The sequence below is a fragment of the Cibotium barometz genome, chromosome 24 (assembly GCF_041138505.1).
Source record: "Cibotium barometz isolate CiBa-2024 chromosome 24, ASM4113850v1, whole genome shotgun sequence".
In the NCBI taxonomy this organism is placed as follows: Eukaryota; Viridiplantae; Streptophyta; class Polypodiopsida; order Cyatheales; family Cibotiaceae; genus Cibotium; species Cibotium barometz.
Genome location: NC_141069.1, coordinates 21,668,848 through 21,690,325, shown reverse-complemented (window position 1 = coordinate 21,690,325; position 21,478 = coordinate 21,668,848). Strand labels below are relative to the sequence as shown.

The window sequence follows — 21,478 nt, the reverse complement described above, 5'->3', positions numbered from 1 at the left end:
GGCCAGGACTACGCAAGCTTTCTCTCTCTCTCTCTCATCTGCTGCTGGCGGCGCACAGGACAGCTGCTGGTTTGGCTGCGCAGAAGACCAGTACAGGCTGCACAGCCAGTTTTCCAGCCCAAACACTACTGTACGACTGCCGTACAGTGTACGGGCAGTCAGATACAGCTCATACAGGTGCAGGCGGCACTTTACTGGGTGCTGGACAGACCTGTGCAGGCTGATTCAGGCAGGTACAGAAGTGGACAGCAGGTTGTTTATGCAAGTACAACGCCTGGCACGTATCCCGAGGTGGTACAGACGGGTACTGTGCTGATTTTCAGATCTGTATTTACAAGGACAGCATAGGAGTGAGCATCAGGAGGAAGATACAGGCAAGTGCAAGCACACGTGTGAAGCAGGATTGTGGGTTCAAGTGCCTGCAGGCACAGATTAGTGCTGTTGCTACCTCCAGAGTTGTTTCACGAGCTGAACTTGGTAAGCCTTGACTCTGTTCATCTATCTCTCTTTCTGTTGCTTGATGTCTGCTACAGGTATGTGTTATCTGGCTCCTTGTGAGAGGAGGAGTATGGCAGATTGACAAGAGATTAAGACAGGGATTGAACAGCATATGTATGTTGAGCTGAGAAGATGTATCATGCTTATGAGTTATGCCAGATGTATGCCCATGGCTGGCCTGCTTTGTGAACTTGGCTGATCAGAGGGAGGCACAGTGTGTTGCTTGAAGACACAGATCTGTGTGCATAGATCCTCTGTGCTGAGAAGGATTTGTGGGCAGTCAGATTGGACTACAGGTGTAAACTCTTGGCTGGTTTTTGAGTTGTACTCAGCCATACATATTATTTTAATGGAATAAAGAAATACCGCAAGGGGCGCCAAGCTTTGGGGCCAACAGGTGTCGTTGTGTTTTCAGATTTGGGCACTCTAGCTCCAATCTGTGTTTTGTTTATCATCTAGACTACAAGTGGACGGGTGATTGCTCTTACCGCACTCTGGTTTTCTATCAGAGGCCGGTTTCAAGGTTCCGTCCCCGGGACCAATCATCAACTTTCTGAAGGGGGTGAGCTCGTGGTTGCTTTGGAGAAAGCCATCGCTGAAAATTCAGCAATCATGTCTGATACAGAGGAAGAGTACTTCTATCAAGAAGAAGAAGAGCAAGAGACTTCTCCTGAAAGAGATGTATCTGAGGATATTTTTGCAGGAGAACAGGCTGCAGATGTTGAGCCTTATGAGGATGTAACACAGCCAGAAGATGTGCATGGTAAAGAGGATGATGATGCTCGGTTCAAAGATCGCTTGGCTAGTGTTATGGATACTTTTATGCAGCTCACTCAAAGCGAGAGATTTGCTGAATTTATGAGATCTCGCTCAGAGCCCCGCACAGAGCCCCAGAAAAAGAAGAAGAAGGTTCGTTCGAAGAATCTTCCTCAGGGTCATAGTGGTACCACTCCACAGGATCCATCTCCTGCCCAGTTTCCGAATATGCAGCATGCTTTTGGTGCTAACCCACAGAGTTCCTTCTATGGACAGCCACCTATTCCTCAGCAGAACATGCATCCAGGGTACTTTGGTGGTGGCTCGGTGTTCCAATCCATGACTGGGGGTTATCCTCAGGGAGGCATGGGTATGTATGGGCCTTTTGGAGCCAATTTTCAGCCTGGCATGCAAGGGAATATGTATGGTGGTATGCAGTCCGGTATGCAAGGAAATGTGTTTGGAAGCATGCAACCTGGGATGCAAGGCAATATGTTTGGTGGCATGCAGCCAGGTATGCATAATGGAATGTATGGAAACATGGCTGGAATGTATGGTATGCCTGGTGTTGGAATGGGAAATGTTGACCCAATGATGGGTATGAATGTTGGGGGCAGCAATCTCACGAAACCACTTCCATATGATAATCTAACGCCTATGGGAAAGGCGAAGGATTACAAGGAAGGGGGAGCTGCAGTGAAGTTTGACACTTTCAGTGGGGCCAAGGATAAATTGAAGGCACTTACCTTTTTACAGCAGTTTGATGCTGCTTTTTCTGGTGGGAATTACACAGAGTCCTCGAAGGTGAGGAAAGCTGCCACTTTTCTCAAGGGCAATGCTTTGCAGTGGTGGTCTACTCTTCTTTTGCAGGGCATAGCACCCACCACATGGGTCCAATTCAAACAGGTTTTCTCTTCCGTATGGCTCACATCTACATTTGAGGTGGATGTTATGACAGCATGGCACAAGCTGGATGCTTCAAAGTGTGATAGTTTGGAGGATTATAACAAGAAGTTTTGGGAAGCTCTACTCCCAGTGACTTCTTATCGTGCCGTGCCATTATCTGAGCAGGTAGAGAAGTATTGTTGTGGGCTGCCCAAGGAGGTACGAGATTACTGTATAAAGACAAGAGTAACAAACATGTCACAGATGATTGAAAATGCTATGACAGCTAATGCGTTACTCACAGGTGGTTCATCTGGATTTAAAGGCAGTAAGAAGTTGGGCAAGAAAGCTGAAAAATTTGGGCATGCTTCTCGTGATGCTAAAGGGTCTACAGAGACAAAGTATAAGAAGTTGCCAATGCCCAAAAGGACTTCTGAGGAAAGACAGGCTTTGAGAGATGCTCAAAAGTGTTTTTACTGTACTGAAGAGGGGCATATGTCATTCAATTGTCCCAAGAGAACGTCCAAAAAGGACCCTGACAATAAAGGAGAGCCCAAGCCAAAGAAACCAAAGCCTTCTGCAGGCTTAGTTCCTGATCTTGTGGGAGAGCAGCTAAGTGGTGAAGCTACAGAGTTGTGCAGGGCATGGGGCAAAGTGAGAGATCAGAATGCTTTGATCTTCTTTGACACAGGTGCTAGAGCCAACTTCATTTCACCAGATTTGGCTGGCCGATTGGGGATTCGCGCAGAGGAGATGGGGCCGTTACATGAGGCAAATATGGCTTGTCCAGGGTATGCAGAACCCGTTACTCCTATTATTGGGAAGCTTCGGCTTCATTTGCAGGGTTATGTGGACAGCGAGGAGTTCTTCATCATGCCTTTGGATGGCTGTGATGTTTTGTTGGGGATGCCATGGTGCCACAGGGTACATGCGGTGGTGGATACTTACAATAGGAAAATTACTCTGACTCATAGAGGGAAAGAGCATGTATTGGATGTAAAACTCAAAGGGGAATCTGTTCCTATTGTATCCGCTTCGGCGATTTCATCAGTAATGAAAAAGCATCTTTCCGCGTACTTGATTTATGTAAAGGATGCACAGGATGATGAGTCTAAGTCTAATTTGTCAATGTTAGATAAGGACAGGGCTGATTTCTTAAGTGGGTTTCAAGACTGCTTTTCCGAGTCATTGCCAGGAGAATTACCTCCTGAGAGGCCAGAAGATCATGCCATAGATCTGATTCCTGGTAGTACTCCACCGAATAGACCGCCGTATCGTGTTAGTGCAGCCCAACAGGAAGAGATTATGAGTCAGGTGCAGGAGCTATTGAATAAGGGGTTGATTCAGCCTAGCTCATCACCCTTTTGCTCACCTGTGCTCTTAGTGCAGAAGAAGGATGGTTCTTGGCGCATGTGTATAGATTACAGGGCGCTGAATAAGAATACCATGAAGAATCGATTCCCCATACCGAGGATCGATGACATCTTGGACCGCTTACAAGGCTCCACAGTTTTTAGTCGTATTGACTTGAAAAGCGGGTATCATCAGATACGCATTAGACCTGAGGATGTGCATAAGACAGCATTCCGAACCACATTTGGGTTGTATGAGTTCTTGGTTATGCCCTTTGGTTTGACGAATGCGCCTGCCACATTTAACAGAATGATGGACAGGATTTTCAGACCTCATAGAGAGTTTGTGGGCACATTCTTTGATGATATGATTGTGCATTCACGAACTAAGGAAGAGCATAGAAGGCATTTGGCCATAGTGTTTGCAGAACTCAGAAACCATAGATTGGTGGTTAATGGCAAGAAGAGTGAGTTTTTCTTGCAGGAGATACATTTCTTGGGGCATATAGTGTCTGGTCATGGAGTCCGTATGGATCCAGCAAAGGTGGAAGCAATACTTAATTGGCCAGCTTTGAGGACTGTGCATGATGTACGCAGCTTTTTAGGATTGTGTTCCTATTACAGGCGTTACATACGGCACTTTGCTGAAATTGCTTCGCCTCTTCATGCTTTGACGAAGAAAGCAACTCCGTTTAGATGGGCTGATCGGGAAATTACAGCATTCAAAAAGCTCAAAGAAAAGCTTACTTCGGACCCAGTTTTGGTGTTACCGGACCTCCGAAAGGCTTTTGTTGTCCAGTGTGATGCATGTGGAAGTAGCATTGGTGCAGTTCTCATGCAAGAGGGACATGTCATAGCCTATGAGAGTAGAGTTTTGCAAGATGCCGAGAAGCATTTACAGGTGTATGAGAAAGAGATGTTGGCTGTAATTCACGCTCTTTCTACATGGAAACACTACTTGCTTGGGGCTGATTTCACTGTACAGACAGATCATCAGACCTTGCGTTATTTCCTCACGCAGACTAAGCTTTCAGAGAAGCATATGCGTTGGGCAAACTTTTTGTCAATGTTTCACTTTCAGATTGTGCATGTGGAAGGCAAAAAGAATGTAGTGGCAGATGCTTTGTCACGCAAGCCACAAGTCTCTGCAGTTTCACTTGCTTATCATCATGAGCTTGATGAAATGAAAGAGCAGTATGCCCATGATGAGGATTTTGAAAGATTGTATGATCAGATGTCTGAAGGTCAGCGGCATGAGCATTACACTCTCAGAGATGGGTTTTTATTGATGCATGGCAGACTGTGTGTTACCAGGCCATTGCGACTCAAGGTTATGATTGAAAGTCATGCTCCACCGTATGCAGGTCATAGAGGTATTGACGCCACGGTCAAAGCAGTGGAGACTTTCTTTTATTGGCCAACCTTGAGAAGAGATGTTGATGCCTTTGTGAGGCAATGCATCGTATGTCAGAAGGTAAAGTTTGACCGTCAGAAGACACCAGGGTTATTACAGCCTTTACCTATTCCGGATAGACCTTGGGAGAGCATTGCCATGGATTTTGTATTTGATCTTCCACGGACACAAACGGGCAATGATGGCATCTGGACTATCATATGCAGGTTCAGTAAGCAGGCACATTTCATTCCCGTGAGGAAGACAATTAAAGTGGATCATATGGTGAAGTTGTTCATGGCGAACATCTTCAAGTATCATGGCTTGCCTACGTCTATCATTAGTGACCGTGATCCACGGATGACGAGTTTGTTTTGGAGAGGGTTGTTTGACAACATGGGTACAACTCTCAAGTTTTCATCGTCATTTCATCCACAGACAGATGGTCAGTCAGAAGAGGCTAACTCTACAGTGTTGGATCTTCTCAAGTGTTATGTGTCAGAGCACAAGCAACAATGGGAAAAGTATCTTCCTTTGGTGGAGTTTGCATATAACAACACTGTACATAGCTCGACAGGCAAGGCGCCTTTTGAGATTGTAGAAGGAGGGAAGAAGGTTCCACCCATTTTGCATACAAAGGATAAGATCTTTGAGGCTGATCAGTATGTGGAGAGCTTGGATGAAGCTTATCGGAGAGTTAAGTTGGCCCTCCAGAAAACTCAGCAGAAGCAAAAGAAAGCCGCAGACCGTCACAGACGTGATTTACAGTTTGCATTGGGTGATTGGGTTCTTTTGCGTTTTGAAAAGGCTAGACTCAAGAAGATGAAGGGTAAAGAGCGCTTATTCCCTAAGTTGAGTATGCGATATTATGGGCCTTTTCAGGTTTTGGAAAAGATTGGTGAGGTAACCTATCGTTTGAAGTTACCAGATCACTGGAGGATTCACAATGCTTTTCACGTGAGTCTTCTTAGACCTTTCCGTGGGGATGTGCCTGAGGATGTATCAGATGAGGCTCAGCCGGAAGTTGAGGAACTTGATGAGGTTCTGATTCCAGAGCAGATACTGGCACATAAAGAAAGGAAGGTACGAGGTAAAGTTTCCCGTCGCTATCTTGTGAAGTTCAAGAACTATTCACCGATGGATGCGAAGTGGATGGAGGAAGGTGACTTAACAGATTCACCTCAGGTTTTGCAGCTTTATCTCGATGCCTTTGAGTTAGAGCCGACTCTTATTGTGGCTCATTCAGGTTCAGCAGAGCATGGGTCTGGAGCATTACCTGATGCTCAAGAGGGGGGTAGCACCTCCACTCCCTTGATACAGACAGGCTCAGATGACATCTAGAGGTCGCTTGGTGCAGATTTTATCTCATCCGAAGGTACTGAGGCTGACAGTACATCTGTTTATGGGACTTCTATGATATATGTGTACTAGTCACATGGAGATTTTTGTGGATATGTATGGTTCACAGTGGTATACAACTTGGACTATTACTATGCCATTGCTTTGCAGTGAATGATGATACATGTGTATGGCTCAGAGAGATTGGGACGCTGATCTTGCCATATTGTATATTTCACTTTGGATATTTTGATGCATCACCAGAATGCAATCGAGGACGCTTGCCATCTTTCAAGAGGGGGGTATGTCATGGCCCTGTGAAAATGGAGCAGGACAAGTGTGTGCATGGTGGTTGCAGAGTCAGAATATTTTATGATTCACATGGGGGGTGCCCGGACAGTGTTTAAGATGTGTGGACATCCCTAGGTGTGAAGGGGGAACATTAAAACATTAAGTTTGAATGTTTATTGAAGTTTGCCCCTAGGCCTTAGTGGCCCTAGGAACTTATTAAGTTGGGGCCCTAGGGATTAAATTAAGAAGGAGTTTTCTCTCTCTTCACTCTCTCTCTTCCCTTTTTGGGGAGTCGTGTAGCAAAAGTGGAGAAAGCCCTCATGCGCTTGTATTCATGCGTGGAGAAGCTGAAGAGAGGAGCCGACTGCAGCTTGTGTGTGTTGTTGATGCTGTTTTTCTGAGGGAAACAGCCGTACAGCACTGTACGGCCAGGACTACGCAAGCTTTCTCTCTCTCTCTCTCATCTGCTGCTGGCGGCGCACAGGACAGCTGCTGGTTTGGCTGCGCAGAAGACCAGTACAGGCTGCACAGCCAGTTTTCCAGCCCAAACACTACTGTACAACTGCCGTACAGTGTACGGGCAGTCAGATACAGCTCATACAGGTGCAGGCGGCGCTTTACTGGGTGCTGGACAGACCTGTGCAGGCTGATTCAGGCAGGTACAGAAGTGGACAGCAGGTTGTTTATGCAAGTACAACGCCTGGCACGTATCCCGAGGCGGTACAGACGGGTACTGTGCTGATTTTCAGATCTGTATTTACAAGGACAGCATAGGAGTGAGCATCAGGAGGAAGATACAGGCAAGTGCAAGCACACGTGTGAAGCAGGATTGTGGGTTCAAGTGCCTGCAGGCACAGATTAGTGCTGTTGCTACCTCCAGAGTTGTTTCACGAGCTGAACTTGGTAAGCCTTGACTCTGTTCATCTATCTCTCTTTCTGTTGCTTGATGTCTGCTACAGGTATGTGTTATCTGGCTCCTTGTGAGAGGAGGAGTATGGCAGATTGACAAGAGATTAAGACAGGGATTGAACAGCATATGTATGTTGAGCTGAGAAGATGTATCATGCTTATGAGTTATGCCAGATGTATGCCCATGGCTGGCCTGCTTTGTGAACTTGGCTGATCAGAGGGAGGCACAGTGTGTTGCTTGAAGACACAGATCTGTGTGCATAGATCCTCTGTGCTGAGAAGGATTTGTGGGCAGTCAGATTGGACTACAGGTGTAAACTCTTGGCTGGTTTTTGAGTTGTACTCAGCCATACATATTATTTTAATGGAATAAAGAAATACCGCAAGGGGCGCCAAGCTTTGGGGCCAACAGGTGTCGTTGTGTTTTCAGATTTGGGCACTCTAGCTCCAATCTGTGTTTTGTTTATCATCTAGACTACAAGTGGACGGGTGATTGCTCTTACCGCACTCTGGTTTTCTATCAGAGGCCGGTTTCAATACCCCTAGTAGTTCATGGCGCGGGCGAGTACTCCGCTCTACTCACCTTCTTTATTGGGCTTCACGGTAGACTCGAGAGATCATAGGCTTCCTCAGAGGACTTCAGGAGACGCACCTTGTAGAGGGTGATTGGTTTTCACACACATGAGTAGCACATCAACCGGCCAAGGTGGCCAGAGAGAGACTATGGCGGCTTTGGATGTGGGAGGGCCGACCTAGTACGAGTCTCCAGTGGGACTCGAGAGAGTGGACATGGTAGCATCCAAAGGACAAAGAGGAGTCGCCGGGTACCCCCTTCTTTGCTTACACTATGGGCTGCAGGATTCAGATGTCAGAGCTGGAGGGCACTCCAGCAACATATTGGCACTCCTAGGGTCTCCCGCCGCATTTTCTCTTTTTGGAAGCGGCTGGACAGCTTTTGGCCACAGTAGATCATTCTTTTCATGTGGCAGTTGGCACATAGGAGCCTAGCGGTTGGCACTTGGTTGACCACTGGCGAAAACCAACATTATATCAGAGGTGTGGCCATTCCTAGGAGTCTCGGCGTCACTGTCTTTGGGTTTGCAATCCCAACAGGTCTAGCAGAGGATCCTACGCATTTTCACTGTGGATCGGGCTCCCGCCCATATTGTTACGTGGGGCACTGTTGCTTGGGCCACTGAGGCCGAGATCATCATGTTGTATGAGGAGGAAGGTGGGCGACGAGCCCTTCAGGTCTCTCACCTTCGTATTTCCACTGTGCCAGTTCCAGCCCCTCCTACTACCCGGTGGACCCCAGGTTATTGCCATAGATGGGAGATTTGTAGTAGTATAGCGGCGTGGCATATATGGAGAGCTCAATGCAGCGAAGATATTGAAGGCACCCTCACCACGCCAGCAGAGTCTATCCAGAGCATCTCGTTTGAAATAATTCATACCTCCGTGGTGAGTGGGAGCAACTTCAGGGCGGCTCAGACTGCATGAGGAAGCGTCGAGAAGCCTTCCTTGGTTTCTTACAAATAGTGGTGCCGATCCCACTTGGCATTACAGACCACCTGAGTGGTTATTCAATGTATGAGAGAGCCTTCTCCTCCTAGAGCGGGAAGTGCATCCTCCCCTTTGTTCATCTTGGCTTGCGCCTCCTTTTGGGGAAGGATTTGTACTAAGCCATTTTGGCTGCTTGGTATCTAATAGAAAAATCTTTTTCCTCTGAGAAAAAAAAAACTTCAAAAAAATGGCATGTACAAGTGGGTGCCTTGCTCCACGTGTCCACACATGCTTATAAACATTGTCCCACATGTCCATAACGTATATCCATATATGCGTACATGTGTCGCTTTAATCATAGAATGCTGTCTAGGGTCCATAAAACATTATTTAATGTCCATATCAAAACAAAAACATGAAAGATCTGATTTCATAGCCCAGAAGATAGTTTCATTCATTTGGGTCTCCGTTCACCTTTGGAAATCCCTTGTTCTCACCTATGTACTTGATGTATGGCTCCACCAAACACTGTCCACACTAGAGAGTGGACCAAATGATGACACTTCGGTAGCCCCTTCTTCTCTCTTTGACATAAGACATGACACCTCTTCCCTCTCTCTCTTCGGCAGTCTCTTCTTCTCTCTACTCCTTCTTAGTTGCATTCAGTGGGACAATTAATCATTTAGTGGTGAGAAACCTGTAGCCCACTCCCAGACCATTTACCAGGTGTTTAGTGGAGAAGTGTTCAGCTGTTCAATTGAGAAAATGTTGACAAAATGCCATCCTAATTCTGGGCTACCTACTTTTACTGGGATCAGTGGCGCAGTGCAGCGACTTGCATGTTTGGTTGACAAGTGTTCAGCTGACAGGTGATTTCGGTTGACAAGGTATTCCGGTGTGTCCAATTGACATATGTTTAGTTGAGATAGCTAACAGTTGTAGCCCGTCAGATTGCCCGGTGTCCAGGTGACAAGTGCCCAGCTTACAAGTGTCAGTAGTTGAGTCATCAGCAAACGTGACAAGTGGCACTTCGGGCTGGTGATTCATTGATGGAAGTTCCTACCTACAACCAACCTCCTCATTGGCTACATGCGCTCCGTGGAATTTACTAGGTCTATCCCTTATCTTGGAGGGAACCGCCACTTCTACACTATCAACAAGTGGGTGGCGTGACTCTAATAGTGGAATGAGCAATCTTGGGACTCTCGAGATCAATTAGTTTTGGTGAATCAATGCAATTGTTCTTATTCCTCATCGTCTACGTACTGTGTGTATGTCTCTTCTCTTCAAGTGTTCCATCGAAGTGTCATTTTGCCAAGTGGTGGTTGTCAGTGTTGGGTGCGTGTTGAAAGTATTGGCTTGTTAGAGTTGTGTTGAGTGCGTAGTGGAGCAAGGCAATGTAGCCGCACATCTTCCTAGTCAAGTAGCAACTCCTGGAGGCATACTTCCATAGAGTGAACCCATGACACATTCCAATGTCACAAAACCTAGTGTTTCGGGCAGCTAGGTATGCTACACGTGAGGTAGTGACATGGAGACACTCCATCTGGGAGAGAATACGTGGGGATTTTTGTGCCCAATTCAAAGATGGTAAATAGATATATTCCATGTACATATGATAGCCTAGGGTGAAGCCTTTGTTGACAAGGATAGTCACCATTATTTGAAATCAAATGACCCAGACATGTAGATAGGCCATTCACTTGCCAAAAAGAGACGTTGTTCGTGTTGATGCGCATGGAGACCCAGAAGAACGCTTGCGACAAGGAAAGAAAGAGAATGGCGAGCTCTAAGAAATCGGGCGGCAGCTTCTTCAAGGAAGGTAAAAAGTCTTTTTTGGGAATGAGGAGTTGTCTTTTTGCTAGAGGTTGCAAGAAGGACCCAAGGTGAGTAGAAAGAGATCACGCAGGCAAAAGGAGAGACTTAGAGCAAAGAAGAACTCTAAGAAAGAAGCTGTCAGTGTAGTGTGAGCAAGTGTGGTTTGGACCAGAGCAAAGGGAGTGCTTGAGAATGAGAGAGTCAATTGAAGGTTGCAGAGGCAAGCCTAGTAACTCTGAGTGCATCTCTGTTGGAACTTGGTACAACCCAAGACTTGTCTCAACTGTAGATTGTTGTTTGAAGAAGAAGAAAACAAGTTTTGTGTTTGAAGAAGTAGAGCTCTGTTGAGCTGACTATAGAGTCCAACAGAATTTGCATACGAGTCAAAGATTGGTGTGTATGTACACCAACTTGTCAATGTTGAGGGATTCAACCTGCTCCTTTTTTGGGTGTGTATGAGGGAGAAAGTGCTCCAATTTCTCACATGGGGAAGCTGTACTTCCATGAGAGAGCACCCGAATGGCAAGTTGCTACATCATCCACTTGAGCATCAATGTCATTACCCCCATGTGCACACATTGCACCCACATGCAACTTCCTGCATACAGCTTCCGCACTCTGCAAAGCACTAGGGCATTTATCAACACCATGCCCAACAATGCATGAGATGTGGGCATGTATATGCAAAGGCCCCCCAATCCACTCGTGGGGGCAGTATTTGCACCTACAGTAATCCCCTTTTGTTCCAGAGTGGTCACATGCACCCACTCGAGGCCTTTGGGTCTCGTCATATTTGAAAAATGAAGTATGATGAAATAGGATGAGAATTAAACAAAGCCCCAAATTTGCCCCAATTCTGGCAAGGATCACAAGGCTCTAACATTGTGCAGGTCCTTGTGATTCTGTGAAAATTGGGGTTTTTTTTGCAATTAAGTAAAAAATTCAGCCTTTCCTTATTTCAAGAAAAAAGCCTCAAAATCTAACAGGGATCCTTACATTGTGCAAGTCCTTAAAAGATTTGGGGATTTTTTGGGGCTATGATTAAAAATTTCGGCTTTCACCCAAATTTTCAATTCCGGAAAGAAGCCCCAAATTTGACAGAGTTCTCGGCTTTCACCCAAATTTTCAATTTCGAAAAAAAACCCCAAATTTGACAGAGAGCAGCTCTCTGTCAAATTTGGGGCTTTTTTTCAGAATTGAAAATTTGGGTGAAAGCCGAGAATATTAATTCATAGTGAAAGAAAACCCTTCTTAAAAAAATGCCCCAAATTTGACAGAGAGCAGCTCTCTGTCAAATTTGGGGTAATTGTCAAGCACACCCTCCCAAGAGTTTGAAATGCCAAGTCTCCAGGCTTCTCAGCCATGGCTACTTCTCATAGCAGGGGGCGCTTAAAAACATGAGATAGCATCACTTATTTTTTAGCTGTTGTGATTTGGTTTATGAATGAAACATCAGATCTTGACACTTCACACTTTCTGTTAGTGACTGAAAGATATTGGGCTGGTATTTCAGGATCCAAGACAGCTTATAGAAGATGGAATCCGCAAGCAGCTAGCAATTGATCTTGCTCACATGCTGCACTCGATCTTTGTGTTCTCAACTGGTGTGGCTATGCAATACATCTTACTTGTGCATTTATATAATTTTCATTGAAGGGATAAAAAATGCTCGGTTTTGGCACAGTTGAAAAGGAGGAAATGGACTAGGGGGTTTCAAGGGGTTATCTAGAGAGACAAGAGGGGTGTCAAAGGTTCTTTTTAGACTGTTAGGGCCATAGCTTATAGAATAATTTAGGGTTTTGGGGCTTTAAAAGGAGGAAATGGATTAGGGGGTTTCTAGGGGTAATCTAGAGAGACAATAGGGGTGTCAAAGGTGCTTTATAGAGGGTTAGGGGGTAGCTTATTCAATAATTTAGGGTTTGGAAGCTTTAAAAGAAGAAAATGGATTAGGGGGTTTCTAGGGGTGATCTAAAGGTGCTTTTTAGTGTGTTAGGGGGTAGCTTTTTCAAAAATTTAGGGTTAATCAGGGAACTCAGAGCTGTTTTCAGAAAACTATTTAAGGGGATACTAGGTTGGAGGGCAGTTGTTGAAAGGTCAGGATAATCTGCCCCGCAGAGAGGAGGGAGGATAGGCATTAAGGGTCTAGTGAGGTGATGAAGTGGCTCTATTAGGGTAATGACGGGGTGATTAGAGGGTGTAGAAGACCAAGTAGTAGGGCATTGGGATGGTTAGAGAAAATTTTAGATCAAGTATAATAGTTATGGGGGTCATTGGTAGTGGGTGCCTAAAGAGGCTTTAGGGAGATTTACTTTTAGCTAACACAACTCTTTATAAAGCATCATGATGGATGACTGTAGGCCGGGCTGATGAGCTTGAAGAGAAGCTACAGGAAGCTCATGGATACTTACAGTCACAACAGCGGCTAATGGAATATTTTCAGGCAAAATACTTGTTGCTTACTTCTGCTAGCTCTTTTTTAGAAAAAATAAATAAATTGTCTAAATTGTACCATCAATATCCAATAGGAAATGTTGAGGTCATCCTTTCTTTTTCTGGTGGTTATGCCAACAGGATTACGTGCATGTTCACGGGCTCCACCTTTGGCAGGAGGAATTCTCCAAAATTGTGAACTTCAGTGTTGAACAGGTGAGATCACGACCTTTATCAATTATTACCAGGGTTTCTTTCCTTAATGAAGAATAATTGTTATGGTTTCTCTTGATTGGAATTCTGGCAGGAATGCAGTCACTATTTGAAGAAAAAGAGCCAAAATCGGGAAAACACTTATCGAGGTTATCCAATGCCAGCTGCCCAGTTTCATGGTTCTGGTGGAAAGCACAACGAATTAACATCATTCATGGGTATGCTATACATATGTACATACATACATACATATATATGTATATAAGCTTGGATTGTATCAAAACCTACAACTTGACAAAATAGTTGTACAGATTCAATAACAAACAAACACATAAGCAAAGAAAACACTTGAAAAAGTTCTGCAAAGAATACAATGGCATAAAGATGGTTTACATTCTACTCTAAAACCTTGAACCCTTTTGCAGAGATGTACTATTCCCCCCCCTTTCCCTGCGGGACTTGAGGATAAGTGGTTATTTCTATTAGGGGGAACCAGGTATGATGGAGCATGCCATTTTCAATGCCGAGCAGTCTACGAGATCAGAGGCCACTTTCACTGCATATTGAGAGGGGTTTGTCCCCTTTTGCCAATTTATAGAGTACAAAAAGGTCTCTGTCCTCAGGGTTTCCTAGTGAAGAAGAGGTCTTTGTCCTCATCATCCTCATCAATGAGGTTGAAGAGTGCAATGAAGCTGTAGACATGTATGTAAAGGGTGCATTTAAGGGAAAATGCAGAAGAATGTCTTCCCAAAAGGATGGATCTACAACGGCTGTCCAGCTCATACACAGTGATGTGTGTGGTCCCATGAGGACACCGCCACTTGGGAAGCATCTTTATTTTGTGACCTTCATTGATGATTACTCCAAATTTGTTTAGGTGTACCCTTAATCTTAGGTGTTTGTGTTTTCATCATTATGTAGCAAGAGGATGAAAGAGGTTGTAGGGGGGGGATGCAATACATGTCAAATGCATTCAAAGCATATTTGGCAGATAAAGGCATACCCTCCACTCAGATCGAAAGGGGGGGGGAGGCAGGAGGTGAGTACATGTTAGATGCATTCAAAGCATATTTGGCAGATAAAGGCATTAAACATCAATGCACAACACACCACAGCATAATGGTGTGGCAGAAAGAATAGGTCATTAATGGAGATGGCTAGATGTATGGTCAAACATAAGGGCCTGCCTCAGAAGTTTTGGATTGAGGCTATTATGTGTGCAGCACAAGTTTTGAACAGGTGTCCTACCAAAGGTTTAAGGACCGTTACTCTTTGAGGATTGGTATGATAGGAAGCCTAAGGTTGACTCCCTTAGGACTCTTGGTTGCTTTGCATATGCTCACATGCCTCCATAGCTAAGAGGCAAGTTGGATGACAAGGCAGTTAAATTCATTTTTGTGGGCTACAATAATGGTAGAAAGGGTTACCATCTCCACATTCCATGTAGTCAAAGGATCTTTGAAAATAGAGATGTTGTATCTGCTGAAAATTTGGCACAACCATTGACTGAATTCAATAGACATTTTGAAAATGGCTCGTAGGAAACGTTTGAGGGACTACTTCCATTGGGCATAGATGTTGAGTCAGTGTTTCTAGTCAACAGCATGTCATCCACGTAAAGTATGAGCACACGTAAAACCCCATGATCCTCTTTAACATAGAGGGTGCTCTCAGTTGGACTGTTTCTAAAACCTTGGCTGAGAGTGTATCTTCTCATACTGAGCTCTGGGAGCTTGTTTGAGACCATAAAGAGCTTTCCGGAGCTTACATACTTTGGCTTCTTGGCCACACACCACAAAACCAGTGGGTTGACTCACATGAACTTCTTCCTACAAGTCTTCATTGAGAATGGCTATCTTAAACGTCCAACTGATGCATCTTCCATACATGATGGGCAGCCAAAGCAACAACACATCTGATAGCAGACAGCTGTGAAGTAGGTGCAAAAGTCTCATCATAATTTGTCTTTGTTGGGCATTGCCTTTTGCAACAAGTTTGGCCTTGTACCTATCAATGGTACCATCGGACTTTCTCGACTTTATAAACCCACTTTGTACCAATTGGCTTCTTGCCATGAGACAGCTCCGCTAGATCCCATGTGCTATTTTTCTCGTCAATAGCATTGATTTTTCTAGTTGCATTGGCTTCTTGCCATGAGGCAATTCCACTAGATCCCATGTGCTATTTTTCTCGTCAATAGCATTGATTTCCAGTTGCATGGCTTCTTGCCAGTGCTCATTCCCATGAGCCGCCTCATAAGAATTTGGCTCATTTGTGTCATAAAGACTCCTCATGGAGGTCACATCTGCATGTTCTCTAGCTTTTCTGGAACCAACCTGTGTCCTGCTATGAAGAGGAGCTGAGAGTGCTCTCTCTTGCAAAATACGGACCAGCCAACAAGGCATTGTTCTAGCCTCTTCCAAAGTGGTTCGCTCTTCATGAACTACTCCCTCTATGCCATGATCTACAATGGGCTAATTTTCAGCACCTACATGCTATCCATTAGGCATTTCTAATGGCTGGTCTGCTTTGACATCATAGTTGCAAAAATGAAACGCGTTTCATTGCATCTGTATGAAACGAACGTTTCATACGTTTGAAACGCGTTTCATTCATTTCACCAGGGAAGATATTTGAAATCAGCGATTTTCTGATCTTGAGTCTGTTTTTCGAAAAAACACCTACATGCGCCTGTGAAACAGTTTGAAGGGAGCCCCTGCCTTGCACAAATTAGCCTCTACCAGCTCCGCCTGCACTTCCTAGGATCTGTGCCCGCCATCTCTCAGGTTGGTTGTTTTGATTTGTGCGCCTCAAGCTCTAGTATCAGCCCCAAGAACATCTTGCATAGGCTGTTGCAACATGGGACCTAGTGTAGAGAGGTGACAAGGCGGGAGACAGTCGTGCAGTGGTGGGAAATGATGGCTCTGATCCTTGTGGGGTGACGTGAGCGTGGTCTGCGGCCACTATGTGAGGGACGTCGGGTTTTGGATAGCTCGGTAGCTTTGTATAATGTTACTTGTTCGGTCGCGGGTCCTACATCAACCTAGAGGTCGGGGGGAGTGGGTGGATCTGCTCTCGCAGCTCAAGGCTGGAAGAAGTCAGTGAGAGCTCTCTATGCTGGTCCTCAGGCAAGTGCAGCTAATTTGGGCCGCAGTAGGGATTCCCTGTGTTTGCGGAGCTCCAGAAGAAAGAACCCCAGACATCTCTGGTCTGGAATATCCATGATCCTAGAGAGTGGTCCAAATCCCTCTCGGAAGAGTAGTGGAACCTCCCCTTGATCTCATAGTATACTCGGCATCTGCATGTGTGCCCTGTCCCAACAAGGCTGGTATTTGTTGTCCGTGCTGCGTGTGTTTGCCCTGTCCCAGTTGCGCTGGTATTTGTTGTCCACGCTGTGCGCATTTGCCCTCGGCCCCGCTTTTCCCACCCACCCTTGCTCAGGCCCCCAAGGCAACAACCAAGGGGAAATAGCCAGAATGAACCTTTAGGAGCTCGAGGCGTACATCAAGACAGTGGAGGACAACACCAAGAACGCGTGCGAACAAAAGGTGCTGGACAGGGTCGTGAACCAACATGAAAAACAATCGGAAGGCCTCCGCAAGGAGATTATGGGAAAGAATAACAAGATTGAAGAATTGGCAGCAAAGGTAAACCACTAGGACGAGGAGGAGATTCGGATGTTGAAAGAGACCCAAATGCAATAATAGGAAATGCGAGAGGCTGCGCCAATGATAGGGGAACTCCAAGAAGAAATGGAAGCCCTAAAGGCTATGGTCGAGGACCATACAGTGGAGGACGGGGAACTGAATATTCAGGAGGGTCTAAGGACGGACTTGGAACAGCCAAAGGCTGTGAGTGATAAGTTGCGGGAAGAAATGCAGACCACCAAGAAATATTGGGTGGAGGTGGTGAAGAAGCCCCTAGAGAGCATCATACATGAGACTCTTGAGGAGGAGAAATGCAAGGAGGATAGGACTCTCCATGTGCGAGTGCGGGGGCTACAGGTGGGGGCTTCCCCCAAGGTGGATGCCATGACACTTTGTGAGATAATAGGTGTTCACGGGATCGCTCCCCCTTTGCAGATACATGGAGGGCAGGCAAGGATATGACACGCATCATCAAATTCCCTAATGCCACCAGCAGATGGGCTGCCCTCAAGGGCACACAGGTGCAAATGGGAGACGATCTCACCCCAGCACAGGTGATGAGATATGCCATGGACATTATTGTATCACTTTGGTCTTATAGGCCCATTGGGTCTTTAGTAGACGCTTAATATATCTTTCTTTCTTTATTTTCTCTTGTTTTTTGCCCCCACTTCCTGCACATTCGGGTTAAGCGTAACCCAACAACACGTCATCTGAGATATTGAGGGAAGGGCAGGTTGGTCAACCATGTTGAAGTCCCATCCAGCAATCCAATGGTCTACATGAGGGGGAGAGTTCGTGATGGCAATATATCCTCTCCTCTCTAAGGTTAGGGGCATACACATTCAAAATGCCGAGTTTCATCCCATGCCGAATAAGAATGACCCAATGTGCTCTAGCAAGCATAATGACCCCATGTAATGAAGGGCAAAATAGTGGTTGTCACTGATATACATACACCACCTTTGGTCCCATCAGAGTGCCCTGATAAGATCTTCCCAGATCTATTACACCAACCAGAAGCAAGTCTGTTTCTGCAATAGCACGATGTCCATAGGATCTTCTGTGACTCTGGGTGTAAGGTCTCCATAGACCACGCCCAAGGAGCATCTGTCTAGAACTGAAACCCTAATGAGATTTCATAGACCCGACATCGTACGCACCTCATGACCACGATAGACTGTGGCTAGCGACTCACCACCAACCCTAGAGTCTTCCGGACTCACTCCCGAGGCTAGGTTTGATTGCCGCAAGCTTGCTTGGTACCGATGGCCCCAACCTAGCGTCCCATACCACTAGGCCAAATCACCTACCTTGCAGCGCCATGGCCATGAGGTCTTTGCGCGCCCCTGGTAGGCTGGTAGCCGTCCTGTTATCGCGTGGATACCTCAACAACTCATACGTGCCCCCAAGGTCACTTATATAGCAATAACCTGCCTATAATTAGCCCTTGCTTTATTTATAAGCTTTTAGCCATTATTAGCCCTAGGCTATTAATTATAAGCTCTTTACCAATCTAGACCTCATCTTGCTAGGGCCCTTAGCCCGCGTGTAAACATTCCAGGTCCCCACGCCCTAGCTAAGCGCTAACCCTAACCAAGGTTAGTCCAAGTCCCTAGCCAGGCCTGTTAGGACGTAACATACCTCCCTCTTCCATGTCCTCGTGAATGCATAAGGAGACAATCTGCAAATCCAGACATCCATCCCTAGCATCTACTCAAGTCTATTGTCTCTTACCTAGGCTAGTGTAAAGACTCCTCTAGTAGACCGTGGTACAAAGATCCAATTGCTTATTGTCAATCCAACTCTCATTCAAGAGTTGAATCCCAACAGGATATCCAATCTTAAGTGCAACAAGCTCTAATCTGAGACTGCCTTCAATATCATTTGGCAATCATGAGAGTGTGTGTGATGAATCATAAAACTTGTCACCGTACGAGTGACATGCCAATGCATAGACAACCAAGGTGTCTTATCTTGTTGTCACTCAGACTAGCATTGCTCCTCTTTGTTACCAAAGGTTAACTATGCCAACGCATAGAGTGTCCTAGACAAGAAATCCGTGAAGCCTCAAGAGATCCTACATGGGAATACACTTTGGCGTCCCATACCACGAGAGCACACCCCACATAAAACCCCGTTAAGCATGATCATAGGTGGAATGGCCCCCCTACAACCCAGCCTTGAAGCAACCAAATTCTTCCTCTATGAACACCAAGGTCAAACCCTAGGTCGATTGGAGGGTCAATCTATTCCATGGAAAGTCAAAGATGAAAGATACCACTATGTTCACACCCCAATCCTTCTCCCCGGCTTCCATAGTCGGCTCTATTGGCTGTCTATAAGCCATCCGAAAACCTTGGCCTAGGCATCTTGGATTATGACCATCACCACAAGAATGCCTAACTAAGCACCCTTGTGGCTATCCAAATAACATGAAGGGTTCATGGTAAAACTTGGGATGCTCTCTTCACCGTTTTGAAAAGAACTATCCACCCATGTGGAAGAGTATGAGCATGCAACAAATGAGATTCCATCATAGTTCGGCAAAGACCTCGAAGAATTAAAGATTATTAATTAATTAGGGATTTTACAAAAAGTACAAACTACTTGAACATAAGTGTCACGACTTCAAGTCTATGAAGTCGAGACTATTGAGCCATTCCTAAGCCCACGAATATGTGTGCGAATTCTGTCTTGAATCCGACTTAGCAAAAGCCTCCTACCGACACTACTTGACACCCCCCCATCATTAATTGGCGAAGGCATGGAGCACCCCTCAACCTTGGGCCCGACACTATTCTCCCTTAGGGGATCTTGGATAACACGCTCGTATTTATCTTCAAGCCTTGACTGGTGGCAGGTAAAATCCTATCCATCCTAGCGGCTTCACTTGCTCAAAGTCGTCACTCCATGCTGCCACTGCCAGACACTAACTCATATGTCCTGTGCACACCAAATGTTCGTGCTAACTTGGAGAAAAGAAATGACTGAAAGAAATGAAAGGTTTAGGGTAGATTAGCAAAGTGCGACGAGGAAAAAGTTTCTACGAAGGAGAACTTACAAATCCGCCTGGCACCTGAGAGTGAAGCATGTGTGTGCCCCCATAAATATGAGGCCAAGCGGCTTTATAAGAGAACTATAAGAATAAAAAGTATGGAAAAAGGCTGTCCCTCTTTTATTGTTTTTTTTTTTAAAAAAGCAAAGCTATTATTTGTAAAACTCCCAAAGTAGCCTTCTCTTATTAAAAAAATCAAACTCGCCCCACTTTATCTAAAAAAAGCTTGCTTGCTCTTTTTCTAGCACCAGCGAATCTCCCTCTTTCTTCATAACTACTGGTTTTTCTCTCTCACAAGGCACAATGCCAATTTTGATTTGACTTTGTCAGAAATTTTGATTGTTCTTTGTTTCCAGCTACCTAATGCTTGTGTTTTTACAAAATTCATACAAGATAGCATTTGGACTGCGAGTGAGTAATTTTTTTTAGAAAATATGGGATTTTCAGGCTGTATTGTACGGCAGCTACTGTTATTGTCTGATCCATCACGAACTATGTATCTTGCTCCAATGAGTGGATGGTAAACCCTTTCTCTTCTCTTTTCCTTGGTAACCTTTGCATCCCTTTAGTGATAAAGAGCCTTTGGAAGCATTGCATTGTAACCATAGCATAGATTTTGGAGAGTTCAATGGAGAAACATGTTTCAGATGGTGGGTGGTTATTATGTAGGTTTAGTGCTAGCGGGCAGGAGCTCGTGGGCTTGCGCACGTTCACATTGCTTAATGAAAGGTGGGATTAGTTGTTGCTGGAACCTTTTATCTTTAAAAAGCATGATTTATACCCCAGGCTGTGTGTGCATTGTGACATAAATGAATAAAATAAGACCAATGGATATTTATGTTGGCTTTTTTGGGCATATAAATGATGTCCAGGTTGTTTGTTGTGGACTGTTTGCAGTCTGGGAGCTGCAGGAATGTCTGGCATTGACCACATGTTAAGTTTTGAAGCAGCCAGTAGTTTGCAGGAATGCATGATAGCTCTGCAGAATCAGGTACACCAAACCTGTCTTTTCCATCTAGGTAAAAGTTTTGTTTTAATATTACAGATACGAGTTGTCTTAAAAGAGGTCTCGAGAGAAAGAGATTGGTGTGATGAGATGAAGCAAGGCAAGTTACGAAAAGGCCTGGGGGTTGAGTATGAAACTCTATGGTTCTAATAGCATACGTAGCTTGCAGAGAGTATAGTGCAACATTTATGCAGAAGCAGTGGAGGAGTGTATAAGTTCATGATGGGAAGGAGAGACGCTGAACCTGTTTATAAGGAAAGGGACCACCTCAAATGCTGGTACAGCCGACCACTTGGCCAGCCAGTGGAGTGTAAAAGTTCATGATGGGAAGGGAGAGACGCTGAACCTGTTTATAAGGAAAGGGACCAGCTCAGATGCTGG

At 45.2% G+C, this 21,478-nt stretch overlaps 1 protein-coding gene across 10 annotated transcripts in view; it reads left to right on the top strand.

Annotated features, from left to right (window-relative positions):
- LOC147625025 (uncharacterized) overlaps positions 1-21,478 on the top strand; it is a 142,793-nt gene that overhangs the window by 109,464 nt on the left and 11,851 nt on the right. For 9 of the 10 annotated variants that reach the window (XM_086818253.1, XM_086818252.1, XM_086818251.1 and 6 more), the window contains 7 exons: positions 12,257-12,347; positions 13,101-13,183; positions 13,315-13,389; positions 13,481-13,604; positions 20,539-20,611; positions 20,761-20,820; positions 20,989-21,082. In XM_086818253.1, coding sequence (XP_086674379.1) covers positions 12,257-12,347; positions 13,101-13,183; positions 13,315-13,389; positions 13,481-13,604; positions 20,539-20,611; positions 20,761-20,820; positions 20,989-21,082 — 600 coding nt within the window. Of the gene's footprint in view, positions 1-12,256; positions 12,348-13,100; positions 13,184-13,314; positions 13,390-13,480; positions 13,605-20,538; positions 20,612-20,760; positions 20,821-20,988; positions 21,111-21,478 lie in introns of all 10 variants that reach the window. The other variant, XM_086818254.1, reaches the window with a different exon arrangement.